The 22,883-nt window shown below is 46.4% G+C and overlaps 1 protein-coding gene across 1 annotated transcript; it reads right to left on the bottom strand.

Moving 5' to 3' along the window:
• Nucleotides 1-13,089: 13,089 nt before the first annotated feature.
• TMEM95 (transmembrane protein 95) lies at nucleotides 13,090-22,208 on the bottom strand. Its single transcript, XM_030188196.1, has 7 exons — nucleotides 22,010-22,208; nucleotides 21,634-21,690; nucleotides 20,119-20,205; nucleotides 16,232-16,252; nucleotides 14,469-14,549; nucleotides 13,943-14,030; nucleotides 13,090-13,803 (listed from the first exon to the last, which is right to left on the bottom strand). Exons 1-7 carry the CDS (start codon nucleotides 22,206-22,208, stop codon nucleotides 13,785-13,787), a joined length of 552 nt encoding a protein of 183 aa, XP_030044056.1. The 3' UTR covers nucleotides 13,090-13,784.
• Nucleotides 22,209-22,883: the final 675 nt, after the last annotated feature.

The following is a 22,883-nucleotide window of genomic DNA, read 5'->3' on the forward strand; positions in this document are numbered from 1 at the left end:
CTGCAAATCATCAAACATATAAACGGCAAGTGACCGACTCACCTGCAAATGCGCAGTAGAGACTTCCCTCTCTGTCTCGCCCTTGCGTCAAGACATGATGACGTCAGAGGGCGGAACAGAGAGGGAAATGGAGTCGGAGTCACTGTCGGACGCTGCCGCCTGGAAACGAACATCGCGGTCACCAATCTCCACCCTTCCCCCATCCCCGCTGCCGCTCCCGACCTCCTCTGCATCGGACCCCCTGCACTGACCTGACAGCGCCTCTCACATCCGTGTGGAAACGCTGCAGGCAACAGCAGAGCGATCTGCTGCTGCCTACAGCGCTTTCACACGGAGGTGAGAGGCGCTGTCAGGTCAGTGCAGGGGGCCCGGCATGGAGGGGGGAGGGAGCGGCGGCGAGGAGGGTAGCTGGAAATCTCGCCCGTTTTTACGGGCTTAACGGCTAGTAAAGACATAAACCGCTTTGATTGTACCACAGATAAGCGATATATCAAATCCCTGACCCCCCCCCCTTTTACAAGCATGAATAGGCCATTAATAAAGTATTCTGCATTTACATTTAATTTCATGGCAGAGTAGCCTAGTGGTTAGTGCAGCGGACTTCGATCCTGGGGAACTAGGTTTAATTCCCACTGAAGCTCCTTGTGATTCTGGGCAAGTCACTTAATGCCCCACTACAAATAAGTAAACCACTTTGAATGTAGTTACAAAAACCACAGAAAGGTGATATATCAAGCCGGTGGCGGGAGACGGAGATGGTGCTGGGCAGACTTATACGGTCTGTGCCAGAGCCGATGGTGGGAGGCAGGACTGGTGGTTTGGAGGCGGGGATAGTGCTGGGCAGACTTATACGGTCTGTGCCAGAGCCGATGGTGGGAGGCCGTGTGCAGAGCCGATGGTGGGAGGCAGGACTGGTGGTTTGGAGGCGGGGATAGTGCTGGGCAGACTTATACGGTCTGTGCCAGAGCCGATGGTGGGAGGCAGGACTGGTGGTTTGGAGGCGGGGATAGTGCTGGGCAGACTTATACGGTCTGTGCCAGAGCCGATGGTGGGAGGCGGGACTGGTGGTTTGGAGGCGGGGATAGTGCTGGGCAGACTTATACGGTCTGTGCCAGAACCGGTGGTGGGAGGCGGGGCTGGTGATTGGGAGGCGGGGATAGTGCTGGGCGGACTTATACGGCCTGTGCCCGGAAAAGGACGGGTACAAATCAAGGTAAGGTATACACAAAAAGTAGCACATGTGAGTTTATCTTGTTGGGCAGACTGGATGGACCGTGCAGGTCTTTTTCTGCCGTCATCTACTATGTTACTATGTTACTATATATCAAGTCCCATTAACAAAATTCCAGGCACAATCTCAAAGAGTAGCAACATTCCACGTAGAACCCCCAAAGAAAAGCAAGATTCCGGAATCCCAAAGAGTAAGAAGTGGAGGAGTAGCCTAGTGGTTAGTGCAGTGGACTTTGATCCTGGGGAACTGAATTCGATTCCCACTGCAGCTCCTTGTGACTCTGGGCAAGTCACTTAACCCTCCATTGCCCCTGGTACAAAATAAGTACCTGAATATATGTAAACCGCTTTGAATGTAGTTGCAAAAACCACAGAAAGGCAGTATATTAAGTCCCTTTATCCTCTAAGGAACCAGGCTCCCCCTGATGGCTGTTTTCTGTTTGTTTAGATTGAGGGCGGGGGGGGGGGGGGGGGGGAGTGTGGGGGATCTTTTGTTGGGGAGATACTAGGTATGACTTTGTTAAATTATTTTATTGATGATGATTTCTATGCATTTGGTGTCATCAATAAGAAATGTTTTGATCTAAATCACTTTATCCCAAACGGTCAAAGAATAAACGGTTACAATTAAATCCAAATTAACAGAATTCAAAAATCCTTCTCCTCATTCTCTAACAGCGCGTTTGACGTTAGGCTTCGTTTGTATTTATTTATTTATAGCATTTATATCCCACAATATTCCCACCCATGGGCAGGCTCAATGTGGCGTACAGCAGTCTATAAAAACATACAACAATTCAGCAAACAAACAATCAATGTCGTAATGCTTCTGTTATATAACTTCAGTTAAATCTTAGTAAGACACAAATCTTAGAGGTCCTTTTACTAAGCCGCGAAAGCGTCTACGAGCGCAAAACGCACATCAATTCTGAGTTACCGCCCTGGCTACCGCGTGGCCCGGGCGGTATTTTCATTTGTTACGCGCGTCGGAAAATATATTTTATTTTCTGGCGTGGGGCGAAAACCGGGCGGTAATCAGCATTGTACGCGTGCTGACCATTACCACCCGGTTAACGCGTGAGACCTTACCGCTAAGTGAATGGGTGACGGTAAGGTCTCAGATCTAAAATGGACGCGTGCCAATTTTGATTTTGCCGCATGTCCATTTTTGGCAAAATTTAGAAAAAAGGCCTTTTTTATAGGCGTGCTGAAAAATGGATCTGCGTGCGTCTAAAACACGCGCCTACATTTTTCAGTGCACCTTAGTAAAAGGACCCCTTAGTTTTGTCAGGTAGACAGGTACTAAGAGTTTCCTTCTGTCATAAAAATCGATGATGTGGGGGGTCCCAATTCTTCTTCTTATTATTATTATTTGTGACATTTACATCCCACATTATCCCAAACAAGTTTGAGTTCAATATGGATTACAATAAACAGTATAGGATACATAACAAAGAATAATGCATAAGAAAGTAATTTGTTGTAAGAATCCAATTTTACAATACTACTACTACTACTATTTATCACTTCTATAGCGCTACAAGGCGTACGCAGCGCTGCACAAACATAGAAGAAAGACAGTCCCTGCTCAAAGAGCTTACAATCTAATAGACAAAAAAATAAAGTAATCAAATCAATTAATGTGTTCAGGAAGGAGGAGAGGAGGGTAGGTGGAGTATCATACAGTACATAAACATACTGGGATAGCTATGGATGTTTAATATTTAGAAAATCTATTATGAGTGAGAAATTGTACATGAGGCAAAGAGAAAGGTAATGGTAAATAGAGTAATAACCAATTCAGGTAATAATTAGTTGTTTGAGATATGGTTGTTCTTTGTGAGGGTTTGTTTGAATAGGAACGATTTAAGGATTTCACGGAATCTAGTATATTCCTGTCTATTTCTTATCCTAGGTAAGAAAAGTCTGCAGAGTGGACAGTTTTGTAGATCACTTTTTTTTGGGAGGTTTAGTCTGAGATAGTTACTTGCCTCCAGGGCTTTTTTTGAGGGGGTACTTGGGGGTACTGAGTACCGGCACCTTTTCCACTGTCTGCTAAAATTGACCCATGGACCGTTATTAAATGAACTTGGGGAAAATCCACTATCTCTGGAATAAGCAGTATAAAATGTTTTGTACTATTTTGGGATCTTGCTGGGTATCTGTGACCTGGATTGGCCACTGTTGGAAAACAGGATGCTGGGCTCGATGGACCTTTGGTCTGTTCCAGTATGGCAATACTTTTGTACTTATGTACTTAGGATTCTGAATGGAATGTTACTACTCTTTGGGGTGCTACATGGAATCTTGTTACTCTTTAGGATTCCAGAATCTTGCTATTGTTTGCAGTTCTACATGGAATGTTGCTACTGTTTGGGATCTTGCCAGGTATTTGTGACCTGGATTGGCCACTGTTGGAAACAGGATGCTAGGCTCGATGGACCTTTGGTCTTTCCCAGTATGGCAATACTTATGTACTTCCAACTGCATTGCTGCCAGTGGGGGGACAGTGTTTTAATATTGTATGTTTTCAATGGCTAGAGACAGGCAGTTTCCCTGCAGTCCTGCACAGCTTGCCTGGCCCTCACTCTTGAAAATGTTGCCCCCCACTGGCAGGACTGTAGGTGGAGGACTCCTGTTGTTGGCTGTAGCACAGTAGGCAGGAGCTCTAGGGAGCTGTCAGACAGGGCGCAATTTCAGCTTGGACACTCCTGATCTTTCGCACATTATAGTATAAATTATATATGTCAAGATTTGTGAGTCTTCTGAAATTGTGGCGTGATGTCCACGTTCAATGTGAGCAAGTGCAAAGTGATGCATGTGGGAAAGAGGAACCCAAACTATAGCTACGTCATGGAAGGTTCAGCGTTAGGAGTCATGGAACGAGAAAGGGACCTGGGAGTCATCATTGATGATGCGTTGAAATCTTCTGCTCAGTGTGCTGCTGCGGCTAGGAAAGCAAATAGAATGTTAGGTATTATTAGGAAAGGGATGGAAAACAGAAATGAGGATATTATAATGCCACTGTATCGGTCCATGGTGCGACCGCACCTAGAGTACTGTGTTCAATTCTGGTCGCAGGACCTCAAAAAAGATATAGTGGAATTGGAAAAGGTGCAGAGAAGGGCGACGAAGATGATTAAGGGGATGGGACGAATTTCCTATGAGGAAAGGCTAAAGCGGCTAGGGCTCTTCAGCTTGGAGAAAAGGCGGCTGAGGGGTGATATGATAGAGGTATATAAAATAATGAGTGGAGCGGAAAAGATAGATATGGAGCGTCTGTTTACGCTTTGCAAAAATACTAGGACAAGGAGGCATGCGATGAAGCTGGAGTGCAGTAAGTTTAAAACAAATAAGAGAAAATATTTCTTTACTCAGCACGTAATTTGACTCTGGAATTCGTTGCCGGAGAATGTGGTTAAGGCGGTTAGCTTAGCAGAGTTTAACAAAGGTTTGGACAGCTTCCTGAAGGAAAAGGCCATAGAATGTTATTTAATGGACGTAGGGAAAAATCCACTATTCCTGGGACAAGCAGTACAAAATGCTTTGCTCCGTGGATCTTGTCGGGTGATTGTGACCTGGATTGGCCACTGTCGGAGACAGGGTGCTGGGCTAGATGGATGTTTGGTCTGTCCCAGTGTGGCGATGCTTATGTCTTATTAGGTACAAATCTTTTGATACTAAAAATCTAAAGCGGGCTGTTTCCCAAGTTCAGGTGACCCCCACGTTGGATGCCACTAACAAACGCAAACAAATTGGCACTGCCGAGGTTGCTTCTTTTTCGTCTAGGAGAGTTGCAACTATGGGGTCCCTTTACAAAGGCACGCTGAAAAATGGTTTGCGGCGTAGGCACGTGTTTTGGGTGCGTGCCAATCTGGGTTTTTTAGCGCGCCTGTAAAAAAGTCCTCTTTCTTTTTTTTTTTTAGCTGAAAATGGACGTGCGGCAAAATCAAAATTTGCCGTGCATCCATTTTGGGTCTGAGACCTGTGATAAAGTCACATCCAGGATAGTTGGGTTAAGGCAGTTTCCATCTGAAATACAAGTCCCATAAGGCATTGCAGGCAAGGAGCCAGGGGGTGAGATGAGGAACCCGGACTGGACTCCTAGCTGCAATGGGGGAAGACATGGGTGTAAGCTGGCAGGACGTGTAGATGGGCTGCCACTAGGGGGAAAGAGAGATAGGAAACCCTGTGTGTAGGAGCTCATCATTAGTCTAATGCTCAACTCAGCTGGTATGGGTGGGGGGAAGCTAATGGAAGGAGAATGATTGGTTGTGAGAGCAGAAGCCAGGGATTGATTAGGCAGGTGGGAAGGAGTCCCAAAGGTGAGAAGCAGTTGCAGGCTGAAAACCCTTGGGTAAGAGAGGCCCTAAAGTATTGAAGCAGGCTGAAATCCCTTGGGTGTGAGGAAGTCCCAAAAGTATTTGCAGGCTGAAAATCCTTGGGTACGAGAGGTCCCTAAAGTATTGAATTTACCAGTGAAGCTGATGCAGGGTGAAATCCCTTGGGTATGAGGAGTCCCTAAAGTATTGAACTCTCCTGAAGGTAAAGAGAGTAGAAGGTAGAAACTGCTGCTTTGTGATTTAACTGTGATGATGAACTGAAAGAACGGCTTCTATTTGGAATTGAACTACTGTTTATTGTGCACTGGATAAAGAGCCCAGACTGGAGCTGACTGTGAGCCTGTATTGAATCCTGATATGTGCTGATAGCCTACTGCTTAAAGGGGACTATTTGCCATATACTTTCAGGTGGCTTATATGTGCTTAAGGTGGAAGGTGAATGCTGCTGTTGGAACTGTGTATCAGGTCTACTAGAAACCTGTATGGAATAAAGTCCTTAAGATTGAAGTTGCAGGTGGACATTTATTTCTTGATTGTACCAGGAGCCTGTGACTGGAGGAGATTGTTGTATCCTTGGCTGCACTTAGAGGTACCTGGTTACAGATCTTACCGCCAGCCAGTGTCCTAGGGAATCTGGGCAGTAATGACCTATGCATGTTAAATGCCACTTGGCGCACGTCCGTTACGCACAGCAAAAAAAAAAATTTCAGACGCGCGTAGTGGACGCGTGCCAAAATTGAAATTACTGAATAATCCTCAGGCCATGGGGACAATTATCTGACCATAAACTAGCCTGGGCTTAGTAGAAGAGTTGAGGAGTCTCATGATCTAACTCTCATGGACAGAGGTTCTCTGCCTTCCAAGGAGTGTCAGTGCGCTCTGCTCCTTCCTGAAACCCAGATCATTTTGATGGTATAATGCAGTATATTTGGTGATGGATTTGGGGTTCCTGGATGGAAGTGTTTGTTTAGAATCTTTGTACAAAGAGAACCTCTGATGCACACAGCATTTGTCAAAACAAGACCAAGCCGGGTTGTATTTTATCAGAGTTGTGTGTGTTTTTGTAAGTAAGTACCTAAGCATTGACCTTCTGGGATAGACCAAAGGTCCATCAAGCCCAGTATCCTGTTTCCAGCAGTGGTCATTCCAGGTTCAAGTACCTGGCATAATCCCCCAAACGAGTAAACTACATTTTATACTGCTTATTCCAGGAGTAAGCAGTGGATTTTTCCAAGTTCATCTTAATAATGGCTTATGGACTTTCCTTTTAGGAACCTCTCCAAACCTTTTTTTAAACCTTGCTAAGCTAACCCTTTTACCATGTTCTCTGGCAATGAGTTTTTGTTCTCCTATTAGTTCATAACCTGCCTGTTTCAGTACAATGGTGGTGATTCTGGAGAAAGACCATATGTCCTGTTTGACCTTGAGGTTTCCTGTTTTGAGTTCCCAGATCTTCAACATCCGCTCAAATTGCCCAGAGGGTGTGCAATCCTATTTCCCTCCATTGCATAATGAGGGTGGCAATGTTGTGAATTTCAAGGCAGTAATTACTGATTACAGCCAGGACTTGAGCAGATGAGCTGAACTATCTGAAGCTCGTTACCTTACCACCTAGCCATTCTGTTACCTAACTGAATTATCTCTTATATTTCAACAACAGCATGATGTATGGGGTGGGGGTGGGGGGTGTCACCAGATGATACTATGTTAACTGGGATGGGCTGAGCCAAGCTTGAGTTTACCCCATTGCATGCTGGGATACGAACAGTGCCCTGTCAAAGTCTTCACACCCTTGTACATTTTTCACATTCTGCTGTCTAAAAAGTACAATTCTAACTGTATTAAAGCAAGAGATTGTTTCAATGTTATACACAACCTACTCTACATTTTCAATGTGAAATAACAATTATAGAAATGTTCAAAAAAATAACGGGAAAAAAGGGACCTAACCATCTTGATTGTATAAGTCTTCACCCCTCTTGATTTGCTAGACGAATATAAGAACATAAGTGTTGCCATACTGGGACAGACCGAAGGTCCATCAAGCCCAGTATCCCGTTTCCAATTGTGGCCAACCCAAGTCATAAGTACCTGGAAAGATCCCGAAAGAGTAAAACAGATTCTATGCTGCTTATCCTAGAAATAAACAGTGGATTTTCCCCAAGTCCATCTTACTAATGACTCATGGACTTTTCTTTTAGGAAAGTGTCCAAACCTTTTTTAAACCCTGCTAAGCTAACTGCTTTTACCACATTCTCTGCAATGAATTCCAGAGTTTAATTACACGTTGCGTGGAAACCCTCTTTATTTATTTAAAAATGTATAGCCCACGCTCTCTGCCATTCTAGGCAGGTAACAAAAAGGCAGACAATAAAATCCATCACATAAACGAAATACATCCAAGACTAGACAATTACAACAAAACAATAGCCATTTACATTGAACATGTGACAAGAGAACTTAGAGGGTCTTTTACTAAGCCAAGCTCGCGTTTTTGGCGAGGACTCAAATTGTGGGCACGCTAAGCGTTAGAGACGCCAATGCATTCTTATGGTCGTCTCTAACGTTTAGCACGCCCAAAATTCTAGCGTGCACTAAAACGTGAGCGCGCCTTAGTAAAAGACGCCCTTACTTACAAAAGCAGTGACACGGAGAATACATTATTGGAAAGCCAGGCTAATTAAATAGGTTTTGAAATGTTTCCAGAAAAGGGCAAAGGGACCCTTTTATTAAGGTTTGGTGAAATCTGGATGCGCACATAATAATGTGGGACTTTCCCATACATTAAACTCAGATTTAATGTGGCTTTGAAGTTGGACTTTTTCGTTTTTTTTTTTTTTGTTAGCAGGTCATGCGCTAATGTTCCCGTTTGCAAAAAAACACCTGCAAAAAAAATAATGCGGGAACACTTACTGCCTCGTATTAGGAGGAGATAAGCGCTCCTGCACTAACCTTGCATTAAGTTAGCGCACGATAATCCTAATGCACTTTCTGGTTAATGCACCAATGCTCACTATCCAGCTTGTTTTCAAAGGAGAAGGGCGGCCATCTTCAGACACAAATCGGGAGATGGCCGGCCTTCTCCTAAGGCCGGCCAAATCGGTATAATCGAAAGCCGATTTTGGCCAGCTTCAACTGCTTTCCGTAGGCAGGGACGGCCAAAGTTCAAGGGGGCGTGTCGGCAGTGTACCGAAGGCGGGACAGGGGCGTGGTTAAGAGATGGCCGTCCTCGACCGATAATGGAAAAAATAAGGCCGGCCATGACGAGCATTTGGCTGACTTTACTTGGTCCCTTTTTGTTCACGACCAAGCCTTGAAAAGGTGCCCGAACTGACCAGATGACCACCGGAGGGAATCGAGGATCACCTCCCCTTACTCCCCCAGTGGTCACATTTTTTTGCCAGCCTCTATGCCAGCCTCAAATGTCATACCCAGCTCCATCACAACAGTATGCAGGTCCCTGGAGCAGTTTTTAGTGGGTACTGCAGGGCACTTCAGGCAGGCGGACCCAGGCCCATCCCCCCCTACCTGTTACACTTGTGGTGGTAAATGGGAGCCTTCCAAAACCCACCCGAAACCCACTGTAACCACATCTAGGTGCCCCCCCCCCCCCCCCGTTACCCTTTAAGGGCTATGGTAGTGGTATACAGTTGTGGGTAATGGGTGTTGGGGAGGCTCAGCTATGTACCTGGGAGCAATTAATGAAGTCCACTGCAGTGCCCCCTAGGGTGCCCGGTTGGTGTCCTGGCATGTGAGGGGGACCAGTGCACTACAAATGCTGGCTCCTCCCACAAACAAATGGCTTGGATTTGGCCGGTTTTGAGATGGGCGTCCTTTGTTTCCATTATCGGCGAAAACCAATTTTGGCCATCTCTAAGGGCGGCCCAGATGTTGAGATTTGGCCGTCCCCGACTGTATTATCGAAACGAAAAATAATACGGTCGGGTACGCCGCTTTACGGGGCTGTCATTATAGATGGGCGCCCCCGTTCGATTATGCCCCTCCACGTATATTTTGTATAGGATATTTTTAAATTCACATTATCACATTTTTGTATTTTTTTTCTTAAATATACACATTGGCTTCTTGTCACACTTTTTTTTTTATTGTAATTTTAATGTTTGAGCATCAATGCACTCTTTCCTCCCTGTCTACTAAGCTGCGTTAGTGGTTGCCACGCGGCAATGCAGACATTAGACATAGCCCGTTCAAAGTGAATGAGCTTTGTTGGCATTAATAGCGCACGGCAGATGCCAGCAAGGCTTAGTCAACAGAGGGGTTTATTTGTCCTGCATCCAATGCATATGTACCTTTGATGTTTGAGTATAAATGCACATTTTTCATTTGCCTGTAAACATCGACACAGTTTTGGTGTGACAAGTATGTTTTACACAAGCACTGTTTTTATAGACACTTTCACACAACAACAGAACCAGGGGACACAAGATGAAGCTAGAATATGGTAGATTTAAAACAAACAGGAGAGAGTTTTTCTTTACTCAGCGTGTAGTTGGACTCTGGAACTCGTTGCCGGAGAATGTAGTGACAGCAGCTGGCCTTACGGAGTTTAAGAGGGGTTTGGACAGATTCCTGAGTGAAAAGTCCATTGAACATTATTAAAAATCATTTTTGGGGAGGGGGTTGCCAGGTTCTTGAAGCCTGGATTGGCTGCTGTCGGAGACCCTTGGTCTTTTCCCAGTATGTGTACTTACTACTACTACTACTACTATTTAGCATTTCTATAGCGCTACAAGGCATACGCAGCGCTGCACAAACATAGAAGAAAGACAGTCCCTGCTCAAAGAGCTTACAATCTAATAGACAAATATAAATAAAGTAAGCAAATCAAATCAATTAATGTGGACGGGAAGGAAGAGAGGAGGGTAGGTGGAGGCGAGTGGTTACAAGTGGTTACGAGTCAAAAGCAATGTTAAAGAGGTGGGCTTTCAGTCTAGATTTAAAGGTGGCCAAGGATGTGTAGCATCATTATACAACTGGTGTTGTTTTGATGTCTGTAATTTTATGTTCATTATTTATGTTTTATTGATAGCATGTTTTCATTTTTATTTGTTAGACCCCTGATGCAGGTGCATGAGTGCCGAAACACGGCCCATGTTGGGTCTTAGGAATAAAGGACTCCTGAAGCCCTTTTTTGCTTCCATTTCTTTGCTGTGTTCGTCTGCAATTTTGGACCTTCTCCTTTGCTACTCACTCTGCTCATGCCATGCCCCTGGTTTCATTTCAGTATCAGCAACATAAACCTTCTCCAGTACCAGGCATATCAGGGGCGTAGCCAGTATGGGGCCACAGGGGGGCCTGGGCCCCCCGTAGATTTGCTCCTGGACCCCCTGCCGATGACCCCCCCCCTCCTGCCAGCAAAGGTAGGCGGCAGCGGCGGGGGGGGGGGGTCAAAGTTGTTGTTGGTGGGGGTTCGGCAATGGCGTGGGGGGCGCGGCGGCGGGGGGGCTAAAATGTGCCCCCTCACCTCAGGCTCTGGGCCCCCCCTCCCACCGAAGTCTGGCTACGCCCCTGAGGCACATTATGCAGTAATACAAAACCTTGCAAAAATCACTCAGGACCAAAAAACAATCCAGTGGTATCTACTGAGATCTTTCTTCCCGGTATCTCCTGGATTCTGTATAATGCGCCTAGAGTTAAGCGCTGTTCTGAGTGTAAATCTAGGCGTATTCCATAACTACGTGCATAGATTAATTGTTTTAACAAGCTGTTAGCGTTGTTAACAGCTCTTAACAAGCACTGATTGGCAAAAATTTGAATTTACACCCGTACATTGCTAAGCGTATTCTGTAATGCACTGCGCCAAAATTCTAACGCGCACAGGCAAAAAAGGGGCATGTTTAGGGGCATGGAAATGGGCATTTCATGGGCGTTCCAAAATCTACGTGCGTTGTCAAAAAATATGGGCCTGCGCACTTAAACCTAAATGGACGTGTGTACATTTAGTCGCATGAACTACGCCGAAGTGTATTCTAAATACCGTGCGTAGATTTACGCGCGGTATTTAGAATACGCTTAGGTGAAATTGCCTACCGCGTCCCGCCCCCTTTTGATGTCACTTCCTGCTTCCGCAAGGGCGGGATTCAGCAGCGAGGAGACTCTGGGCTCAGCAGCTCGGATATGAAAATTGCTGCTGCTGTCTGCCACTGTCTACTGAAACGTGGTGGATGCACATCAAGGTACAGGGTGAGGTGAGGTTCCGAGAGCTCTAAACCTCCTTTTAAACTCTGAGAAATTATGGCTTATGGTGGCGAGTGCAGGCGTGGGCAGGGGGGCCTCACTGAGCTGGTCTGCACAGGGCCCCGCAATTGCTAAGACCGGCCCTGGATCTAGGTAGTGGCTCCTTGTTGAGTGCTATGCTGGGCTGAGTTGATAGGGGGATAACACCCCAGTTAATTGCAAGTGAAGGATTGTGGTGCCATAGTCAACAGAGGCTAGGTCCAAAGTAGCAGAAAGAAACAAGAGAGCCAAAAAGGGGGCAAGTGGTGATGTGGGACTCCAACTTTTGACCAACCTTTCTGTCTAATCCCTGTTTTTCAACTGTGGATAATTTATGCATAGTTAATTGTATTGATTTGCATGTTGTTGTTTTATGATTTTATGTTATGATGTTTTTTTATTATGCATGTTTTATTGAGAACTACATAGATCTTTGGATATTGTGGTATATAAATGTGTAAATACAATTTTTCATTTTTCTGTCCTCGTCTTTCCATCTAACCCCCATGTCCAAACCAAGATGATGTTAGCTAGTGACCTATGCCACAGTGACTCCTGTCTGTTAACAGTAATTTAGGGTCAGGTCTTTTATTGCTGGTCCATTCATTTTGTTACATTTGTACCCCGCGCTTTCCCACTCATGGCAGGCTCAATGCGGCTTACATGGAGCAATGGAGGGTTAAGTGACTTGCCCAGAGTCACAAGGAGCTGCCTGTGCCTGAAGTGGGAATCGAACTCAGTTCCTCAGTTCCCCAGGACCAAAGTCCACCACCCTAACCACTAGGCCACTCCTCCACTGTTGCTACTATTTGAGATTCTACATGGAATGTTGCTATTCCACTAGAAGTCGGCCCTTGCAGATCAGCAATGTGGCCGCGCAGGCTTCTGCTTCTGTGAGTCTGACGTCCTGCACGTACGTGCAGGACATCAGACTCACAGAAACAGAAGCCTGCGCAGCCTTCTACATGGAATGTTGCTAGTGGAATAGCAACATTCCATGTAGAATCTCCAATAGTAGCAACATTCCATGTAGAATCTCCAATAGTATCTATTTTATTTTTGTTACATTTGTACCCTGCGCTTTCCCACTCATGGCAGGCTCAATGCGGCTTACATGGAGCAATGGAGGGTTAAGTGACTTGCCCAGAGTCACAAGGAGCTGCCTGTGCCTGGTGGGAAGCGAACTCAGTTCCTCAGTTCCCCAGGACCAAAATCCACCACCCTAACCGCTAGGCCACTCCTCCGCTCCAGCTGTGCTGGGGACTTTGCCACAAGGGTTCACCAGCACAATGCAAAGAACACAGAAGGCTGCATGTCTAGTTGTTTTCTGCGTACATGCTTTCACTAGTGATTGGATAATCCCCGGAAGATGCCAGCGATAGACTGCAAGCAGGGAATACCCCATCACGAGAACCTTTTCAGTTTTCAGGAAGTGTCACTCTGTGCAGCACTGCACTGCACTCTGATTCATAGAACAGGTGTTTTTTTGTTTTATTTTATTAGCTGCTTGGAAGTGATTACCAGACAGAGAGCAGTAAACTCAATGGCCGGGCCATGATATCATGCAGACAGGTGGGGAAGGAAAAAGAAGAAAGCGGAAAAAGGGAGAAAAGACAATGATCAAGTTACCCAATCTCTTTCAACTTGTAAATAACAACGGCAGTCACTGAGTTTATGGAAAAGCACCTAGGGCAATGAAGGTCATTGGGGTGGAAAAAGGCACTATGCATTGAAAAATCCACTGCATGGGCTGGGGGGGGGGGGGGGGGGGGGAGGAGACAGAGAAATTCAGTTCATACAAATGACACAGTTGATTGCATTTCTTCTTGAAAAGGTGCCATGGTCAGAAGTGTTAGTAAAAACACACTTAGTTGACGAGCTATGAGATTTGCCGAGACATCCATCCATGGGACCGCTCGTGGCCAGGTTAAAGCCGGCGAGGGACTCCGCAGATTCCTTCCTTGCCAAATGAATTCATTTTTTGTATCTGAATCTGTAAGTAGAAAAGCCAACATTATAAGAGAGCACAGATATAGATAGCTGATTCAAACTCTCACACACACGGAACTGGGGTATACAAAGAGAGGTTTACGAACAGACTGAGACAGACCGCCTGCTGAAGTGTCACTTACTCTACGACACACAGAATACAGCCAGCCACTATGGAGAGGGCAGAGCTGCAGGCCAGGACAATCACGGTGTCAAAAATGTCCATCTGATCTGGAGAACCAAAAGAAGGAGGTCTTAGATGTTACAAGAAAGGCTCATGAGTAATCCCTCATGCAAACTTGCATGCGCCATGTCTTATCCAAAATGACCTTTTGGTCTTAGTGCAAGGGATTGTTGCAGGGTGTGAGTGGAGAGACAGGGAACTGGAGGAAGGGAGCTACTGTTAAGTGTTTTAATTCAAGAGGAAGCTGTGGGGGCTTGAGTAGGGTCAGGAATAGTCATCCTCCACCTTAGTGCAGGAAATCACTCTGCGTGCTAAGGTATTTTAGGATCATACTAAGCAAAGAATTAAGGAAGTTTGTGCAGGGGGGGAGGGGCTGGAAGGGGGAAAGAGGATATCCTAGCAGATCTAGTACCCTTGACCTCCTCCTCCCAGGCTTCTGAACTGATACATCTCGGGTGTGTCCCTGTGAGGTCCTGGAAGCTCACCTGGGTAGCAGGTCTTCAGGGACAAGCACCTCATGGCTTTTTTCTTACATGTTGAGCAGTTGATGCCCTTCGTGATATCGTCTGTGTCCATGGAAAGGAAAGGAAGAGTGCCTCATTTAGTCCTTTTTAAACCTAGAAGAGGAGGTGGGATGGGGGTCTGGTCCAGTAGGGTTGAAAGCTCTGGTTGAGGCTATTTCACTCAAGGGATGATTGGGACGAGACAGGACTACATTAATGTCCACTTAAAGAGGGGACCCTGGACCATACCTATGAAAGACAAAAGATAACCTTGCACCTGTCCTCCCTCCACCACCCTTAGATCCAACCCATATTGTATCACGAAGGCTAAATCTGATCCAATCCCATCTCACTCTACCCTCAGCAGCAAGTTTGGTTGCTCCAGCCCATTAGATTACACACTTAAGTCAGCTCTTGAAAGGTCATGAGGGCAAGATGGCAGACTCTTCCACAGATTCAAGGTGAGAAGAAGGAGGGAGGAACTGCTAAAAGGGTGCTATTTGACCAAAGAGGGAGTTTGTGATCAACTCTTAATTTCTCAACATGATCCAAGATGTATCACCCACCACCTCTGACCTAGTAAGTCCATGGCTTAGATAGGTGCATGTGTACATCATGTCAATCCTTCTGTCTCCGATGGCCAGAATAACTGTCATATCCAATGTATCTCTCTCTTATCAAGTCTCTTGGAAATGGCCTGATGGTTCATAGGAGAAAACTGGAACCAATTCACAAACCCAGTTCTTGGGGTTGGGGCCAGAGGTAGAAATGCAAAGGTAGAAATCACAGCCTCCAGAGACAGGGAAAGAAGGAATGGTAGGGATCTAGGCCACTACACACCAGCGATGTCTACTGCCCAGGCTTCTGTGTACATGCAGAGTAGACTCCTGAAGGGAGTCATGCTCTATGTCACCTGGCCAAGAACTGTCACTGTAGTGAGACAGAAGGAAAGTGATGCCACAGCACCTCAGACTCCAGACTTCCTAACGACAATTTAAACTAGACCTTAAGACATGTCTTTTTGCTGATGTGTTTGTACAGTACATTATTCTATTTTCTCCTTTAGCTGGTGCAGGCTTGGAAGACATAGTTGACCCTCCATCCCTCTCCATCCTTTACCCTTTATCTTCTCCTCTCCATCCCTCCTCTCCTCACCTCTCCCAATCTCTTTTCCTTTTGATTATCCTTTCCTTTGTTTGCCTCTACATGTTCAACGTTTTATCCTCAAAACCCCACTCACTGATTATAATATTCTCCTTCAAGTTTTGTAATTGTGATTATATTTACTATGTAAGCCGCATTGAGCCTGCAATGTGTGGGAAAGCGCGGGGTACAAATGTAAGAAATAAATTAAATAGTTAACTCCCTCGTGTGTTGACCGCTGCCCCTGTCCTATCAAATATTCTAGTTCTTACCCATCTAGCCTCCCCGCTCTGTATCGTTATCTCTATCTTAGTCCACCCAATGTAAGCTTTGTAAGCCACTCAGATAATCATGTTTTTGATGAACGGGATAGTAAATCCTTAAAAAAACTTGGAAACTTGGCAGCATCCTCCAATGATAGCCCAACAAACGCCAAAGCAGTGGGCAAAACCCCTGTTTTGGGGGGTGGAGTAAAATATTTGCTCTTTTATAGCTGGGCCTCGCTTTTAGGATCCTTTGTAACATCTCTCTGCGTCCCTTGCAAGTTCCCCCTTCCCAACCCATCGCCAAAGCAACTAGTAGAATAGACTTTCAGTACTTACGGCAAACTGGAGGGCAGAGCACTACAAGGAAAGAGAGAGAGAAAGAAAAGAAGGGTTAGGGGTCACTACATCATTGCAGAGAACTAAAGCACCAGCCTAGTATCAGCCCTAGACATATTCTGAAAACCTGGAACAGAATTTTTAAAAATAACCCGCCCTCCCCCATTCCCCGTTGCGTGGAAGAGCAGAAGTGCTTGATTTTTTGTTTGTTTTTTAATTGTTATCTAATTTTTATCCATTTTCAAAAATACTTCAAGTATACCTGCAACTAGGGTTACCATATGTCCGGATTTACCCGGACATGTCCTCTTTTTGAGGGCATGACCGGGCAACCGGACGGGTTTTGCCAGTCTGCCCGTTTGTCCAGAAATCCGGACAAACGGGCAGATTGCTAGCCTCCCCTCCCCTTACTTACTAGTGCCCTGGTGGTCTAGTGACCTCTTCCGCCTTCGGCTGCCGAGAGTTGAAGTGACATCGCGAGACTTCAACTCTCGGCGGCTATTTTGAATCGGCGCCAAGATCACCAACAGGAAGGATGCATGCAGGGCAGTGCTCCGAGCAGGAAAGAGGGGGCTTTTTCCTGCCCCGAAGAGGTCACTAGACCACCAGGGCAGTAGTAAGGTGAGGGGGGGGCGACGGGGTATGTGACAGGGGGGAGGAGAAAATGTGATGGGTGGAGCGAGGGTGTGACAGGGGGCGGGGCATGTGTCCTCCTTTTTGGGGGACAAAAAATGGTAACCCTACCTGCAACTGTAAGGATAGAACATTAAACAAAGTACAAGCATTTTCCTGTCATTAATATAGTCCACAGTAAACAAGGATCCAAAAACATAGAGGTATATAAAGAAATACGACGGAAAGAACCACTGGGCAAAACTAAGCAGGATTCCCATCTCCACCCTGCCCCTTAGCCTCCAGGAAGACTCAAAGAAAAGAACAATTCACAAAGCCAAAGTGCTGGCTTTTAGCTACAAACCAGTAGCTGAAGAGGCAAAGAGTTGAATTTCAGCTTCTTATGAGTTGACCAGAAGGAAAGCATTATTGGAACACAGCACGAGCCAATCATGTCAACCAACATGATTTTCCTAGAACAGAACCCAAGAACACAGGGGAGAGGGGAAGAGTTGCACATCATCTTATAAACTGAATTGATGAATTGTCACATTGACACAGAGGGGCGTTTTCAGTATGATGTCTAAGTTCAACTTTGAACGTTTTGCTCAAAACGTCCAGAATCCAAGTGCCAAAGATAGCAATTTTCAAAACAGCAAAATCTCTTTTTTTTTTTGTTTTTTTGAAAATGGATGCTTGCTAGATGTTTTTGTGCTCAGTGCATTTATCCTTTTAGTCCATTTTCGGAAAAAAAAAAAAAAAAGTCCAAGTGAAAAATGCACAAAATCAAGTCATTGGGATGTATGGAGGGGGTGTCAGCATTCTTAGTAGACTAGCCACACAGACATCCCAGGAGAGCAGTGGGGTACCCTAGCAGTGGACTTTACGTAAAAGCTCCCAGGTACATATCTCATTATTATCCCTTTTATATTGTATGGTGAGCCCTCCAAAACCCACCAAAAACTTACTGTCCCCAGCTATACACCACTACAGTAGCCCTTATGGCTGCAGGTAACACCTATATGTAGATACAGTAGGTTTTTAGTGGGTTTTGGGGGGACTGACACTTTCCAGCACAAGTGTAACACAGGGGCATAGCCAGACTTCGGCAGGAGGGGGTCCAGAGCCCGAGGTGAGGGGGCACGTTTTAGCCCCCCCTGCCGACGACCCTCTCGACCCCCCCCTCCCCTCCCGCCGTCACCTACCTTTGCTGGCGGGGGACCCCAACCCCCGCCAGCCAAGGTCCTCTTCTTCCGGTGCAAGGCTTCGTTCTGTTTCTGTGAGTCTGACGTGCAGGACGTCAGACTCACAGAAACAGAACGAAGCCTTGCAGATCAGCCAGCGAGGTCCTCTTCTTCCGGCGCAAGGCTTCGTTCTGTTTCCGTGAGTCTGACGTCCTGCATGTACAACGTGCAGGACGTCAGAAACAGCACGAAGCCTTTTGAGGGTAGAAGAGGACCTCGACTGGCGGGGGTTGGGGTCCCCCGCCAGCAAAGGTAGGCGACGGCGGGTTGGCGGCGGGGGGGGGGGGGTCGAGAGGGTTGTCGGCAGGGGAGTCCAGGGCCAAATCTACGGGGGCCCAGGCCCTCATGGCCCCACGTAGCTACGCTACTGGTGGAACAGTTAGAGTGGCTTATGGGCCTGGATCCCCTTCTCCACAGCGCACTGCACCGACCACTAGGCAACTCCAGGGACTTACTTGCTGCTCTAATAGGACTGGCATCTGAGGCTGGTAAGTACTGTTTCTTTCACATGTTGTGTGTGTGGGGGGGGGGGGGGAGGAGGGGGTCAGTGATCACTGAGGGAGTAAGGGGGGTCATTCCTTTATTCCTCCAGTGGTCATTTCTGTGGTTTAGTCATTATTAAAACAGGTCTAACTCAAAATGTCTTAATTTTAGTCCTGGACATTTTGGTTTTGTTCCGTTATGGCAGAAAAACATTCAGTTGTTAGGAATGCCCTAATCCTACCCCAACACCCCTCCACACCCCCTCCCCTTGTGATTTGGATGCACTGCAGATGAAATGCATAGAAAAACGTCTGTAACGTAGGTTTCAAAAATAGCAATTTGAGCATTTTGGCAAGCGAAACACCCAAATGCTGCTTTATGCCACTTTTGAAATGTTTTTCTCTTTTGAAAATGAAGTCGCAATCGTAATAAGAACACACAAGTCAATATTTAAAACCTTGCAGTCACTGTTTTAAAAAAAAATCCCAACTGCGACCTTTAAATCATTCATGTATGTTCAGCATGGCTAAACATATTGAACCTCAAACCCACTTGAAAATAAACCACTCTTAATTTTTCATTGGTCAATTCTTATTTTCTTATTTTAAATCAATGTTCTTCAGATCTCTCGTATCTCATTCTGAACTTGTCTTTGCTGTCGATAATAGTAATTGCTGTCTCGCAATACAGAGAGTTTCCTGTGTGCAAACGAAGCACTTATCTTCGAAAGATGAACAGACCTAGGCCAAAGAAAATAAGAAATGACCAATGAAAAATATAATGGCTTTCAGTACAGTGGTGCAAACGATCTGTTAACACCTTTATGCAGTGGCGTAAGAAGGGTGGGGCGGTCCGCCCCGGATGCACGCGCTGGGGGGGTGTCGGCTAGCTGGTTCCCTGCTCTTTCTGCCCCGGAAGGGCACAGACCGTATAAGTCTGCCCTCCCCTATCCTAGCCTCCCAACCACCAACCCCTCTTCCCCCCACCTGCTCCGCCACCCAATTTCAGCTAAGCTTCTGAGGATCCATTCCTTCTGCACAGGATTCCTTTAAGCATATCCCACACATGTTTGAATTCCGTTACCGTTTTCATCTCCACCACCTCCCGCGGGAGGGCATTCCAAGCGTCCACCACCCTCTCTGTGAAAAAATACTTCCTGACATCTTTCCTGAGTCTGCCCCCCTTCAATTTCATTTCATGTCCTCATCGTCTTCTACCGCCTTCCCATCTCCGGAAAAGATTCGTTTGCGGATTAATTTGCGGACTTCTGTGGCATCAGTTGATCCACCTGATTGCCTGGGACAACACCCCCCCCCCCCCCCCCCCCCCCCCCCCCGTCACTGGTGTGTAATCAGCTTGGCTGGGTGAGAGAGCGGAACACGGTCTCATGGGAATCATAACACAATTCTGTGATCAGTTTAGCTGAAAGGAGACCTGAGCTCTGTGCACTGGGCACTCGGCACAGCACAGGGACTGGGAAGCATTCAAGGTCCTTTGGAATTAGAAAGCATTTCGAAGGTGTGTCTGTCCACCTGAAGTGATACTCACGCTCCTTAGTGAGCTCTGGCAGCTTTACCTCCACCAGCCAATCCCAGTAGGTCTCCACATCGGCCAGCCTCGCCTCCTCTTTAATCTCTATAAAAAGAGAGAGAAAGAGAGCACAGGAGGGAAGGAAACCAAGAAAAGGAGAGAGAATGAAGAGGGTGGGAGACAAAGAGAAAGGAAAGGTTGATAGAGTGGAGGAAAGAAACCAAAAGAAAAGGTACAGAAAGAGAAGAGATTGGCTGTTATTACCATGGAGCAGAAAAGAATTTCCAGTATGGTCAATCCCAAAATATTGCCTCTTTAGTTATATAGAGGAACATTCTGGAGTCTGTTCCTAAACTGACCCTGTGTACAGTGAGGTAATGGAGTTCAGTGGGGCCCCCCACCCGGTCCCGCCGGCACCCCTCGCCCACGCCACCATAAATCATAATTTATCAGTTTAAAAGGAGGTTTAGAGCCCTCATAACCCCACCTTATTCCGTACCTTGATGTGCATCCACCACGTTGCAGTAGACAGCGGCAGACAGGGGCAGCGATTTTCATATCCCGTCAGCTGCTGAGCCCAGAACCTCCTCACTGCTGCATGCCACCCTTCCGGAAGCAGGAAGTGACATCAAAAGGGGGCAGGACGCAGCAGCGAGGAGGATCTGGGCTCGGCAGCTGATGGGATAAGAAAATCGCTGCCTGATGCTCTCTACTGAAATGTGGAAGCACATTAAGGTACGGAGCAGGGAGGTGTTTCCGAGACAGCAGGACAGACGTGCCAGAGATGTGGGGCCCCTAGGAGCACGGGACCCTGTGTGACCACCCCTGCCTAAGACCGGCCCTGCTTAGGGCACTAGTCACCCAGTTGTAGAATTGCTCCCTGAGTCATAGCTACTTCATTAATGATTTATGGGCCGTTTGAGAACGAAAGATGCAATATCGCCTCCAGGCAGCCGTATTCTACGAGCAGGGCTTCCGAAACCTATGCTGAAGACCTACAGTTAGTCAAATCAAATCAGGTCTTGTATACAGCTAAGATCCCCTTTCTAGGGTTCAGTGCGGTTTCATCAGTTAGCTTACATGAAGATATACAGCTTGAGATTATTTGGCTTCTTGGGTGATTAAGAAGTAGGTTGTCATGGGAAAGACAGTGGGAATAAGCGTGGTCAGAACAGAGAAGGTATATTATGTATTGGCCTTTGGGAATAGGAAGGTTTTTAGTCGCTTCCTAAAGCTGAGATCGTTATTAACGGATCTTACAGCAATGGAGTTCCATAGTGAAGTTCCTGCTATGGGGAAAAGCGAGTTAAAGGTCTTCTAAAATCCGATGCCCTTTCCACATCGAGATGATAGGAACAGTTGCTCAGGTTTTCTGGACATCCACAATGAATATGCATGAGATACATTTATATATATATACTGGGTCTTTAATGGCTGTAGGGTCAGTAGCAGAGGTTTGGGAAGACTTGCTCTATGGAATACGCGCATTATCCTCTGTGTTAGAGTTGAAACATCTTTTTGCTTGTTGATTACCGATAACTCGGAACACCCGGTGCGTCTTTTCTGTCACCATCTTCATGGCTTCCACATCTACAAGAGAGAGAGAGAGAGAGAAGGACAGAGAAAGAGCACAATTTTCTGCAGGCCCGTGATACCTCTTGTCGACCCAACATCAGTCCAGAGAGCTGTCGTGATCTCTCCCCGCTCCCAGACTTATTAGAATAAGAAGGTTTTCCTCTGAAAAAGTGAGAAAAGGAGCCCACTTTTCTCTACACAGGATTTGTTGCCCCACCCACCCATGGGCCCCACGCATGACATTGCACCCATATTTACTGAAGTGTAAGAGAACAAGGTCAGAGGCAAGGAGAGTGATCTGAGGTCTGGGCTGAGCCAGTACACAGCAGCATACCAAGGCCAAAGGGGGCAAAATCTTCTCTGCTGGGGTACTTGGTACAGGAGTTGGTGCCAAAGACCTCTCTGTAGAAGTTGCAAAGTCTCTGGAACCGTCGCTCCACATTTTTTGACTTCATCTGGCAGAATACGCAGCAGCGGCTGGTCTGAAGGAGGGCCAGTGGGAGAAAGGTGAGACAGAGAAGTAGGGAATCCATTCCTTCTCTCAGAACCCAGAATGCAAGAGTATGTATGTGACTCCAGAGACAAGAACCTAGAACCTTAGAACTATTGCTGATGTTCCAGAACCTAACTACATGGCTCTGTTGTGAGTCATCTTCCATCCCCCGAGATGGCAAAAGACTGGCAACCTAGTCCTGGATAAGGTCATTATATACCTCTGTGTCTGTAAGAAGAAGCTGAGGAGCTAGTCCTTGCTTTTCCACCCATTGCATGCTGGGAACTTATGGTTCCAATTACATCACAGAAACTACAAGTCTCAGCATGCAATGGGTGAGAAGCAGTGAACTTTAGAGAGACATTTTCCACCTGAAAAGCTGTAGGGTGTTCTGGATCTGTAGTACCGATTTTGCAGCCTTCATAAAACAGAAGATTCATTTCAGTTTAAATGTGGGGGTGTCTGTGCTTCTCCCCTGAGTAGCCCAAGGCAGCAGGAAGACTTGTGATGCTCCACAGGGCGGTGCAAGGATCTCGGAGGTGGTGGAGGGAGTAGGTTCAGGACTAAACCGACGCCTCCCTTCCTAGCAGTTGAGTCCCCAGGGTATACATGAAAGGCCACTAAACTTCAGGGCAGCGCCTCCCAGATTCTGTAGAAGTTGTCCAAATTTGGCGTGGATCCCAGATCCGCACGTCAACTACTCAAGTAGGCGCTA

Source organism: Microcaecilia unicolor, chromosome 14 (assembly GCF_901765095.1).
Source record: "Microcaecilia unicolor chromosome 14, aMicUni1.1, whole genome shotgun sequence".
NCBI lineage: Eukaryota > Metazoa > Chordata > Amphibia > Gymnophiona > Siphonopidae > Microcaecilia > Microcaecilia unicolor.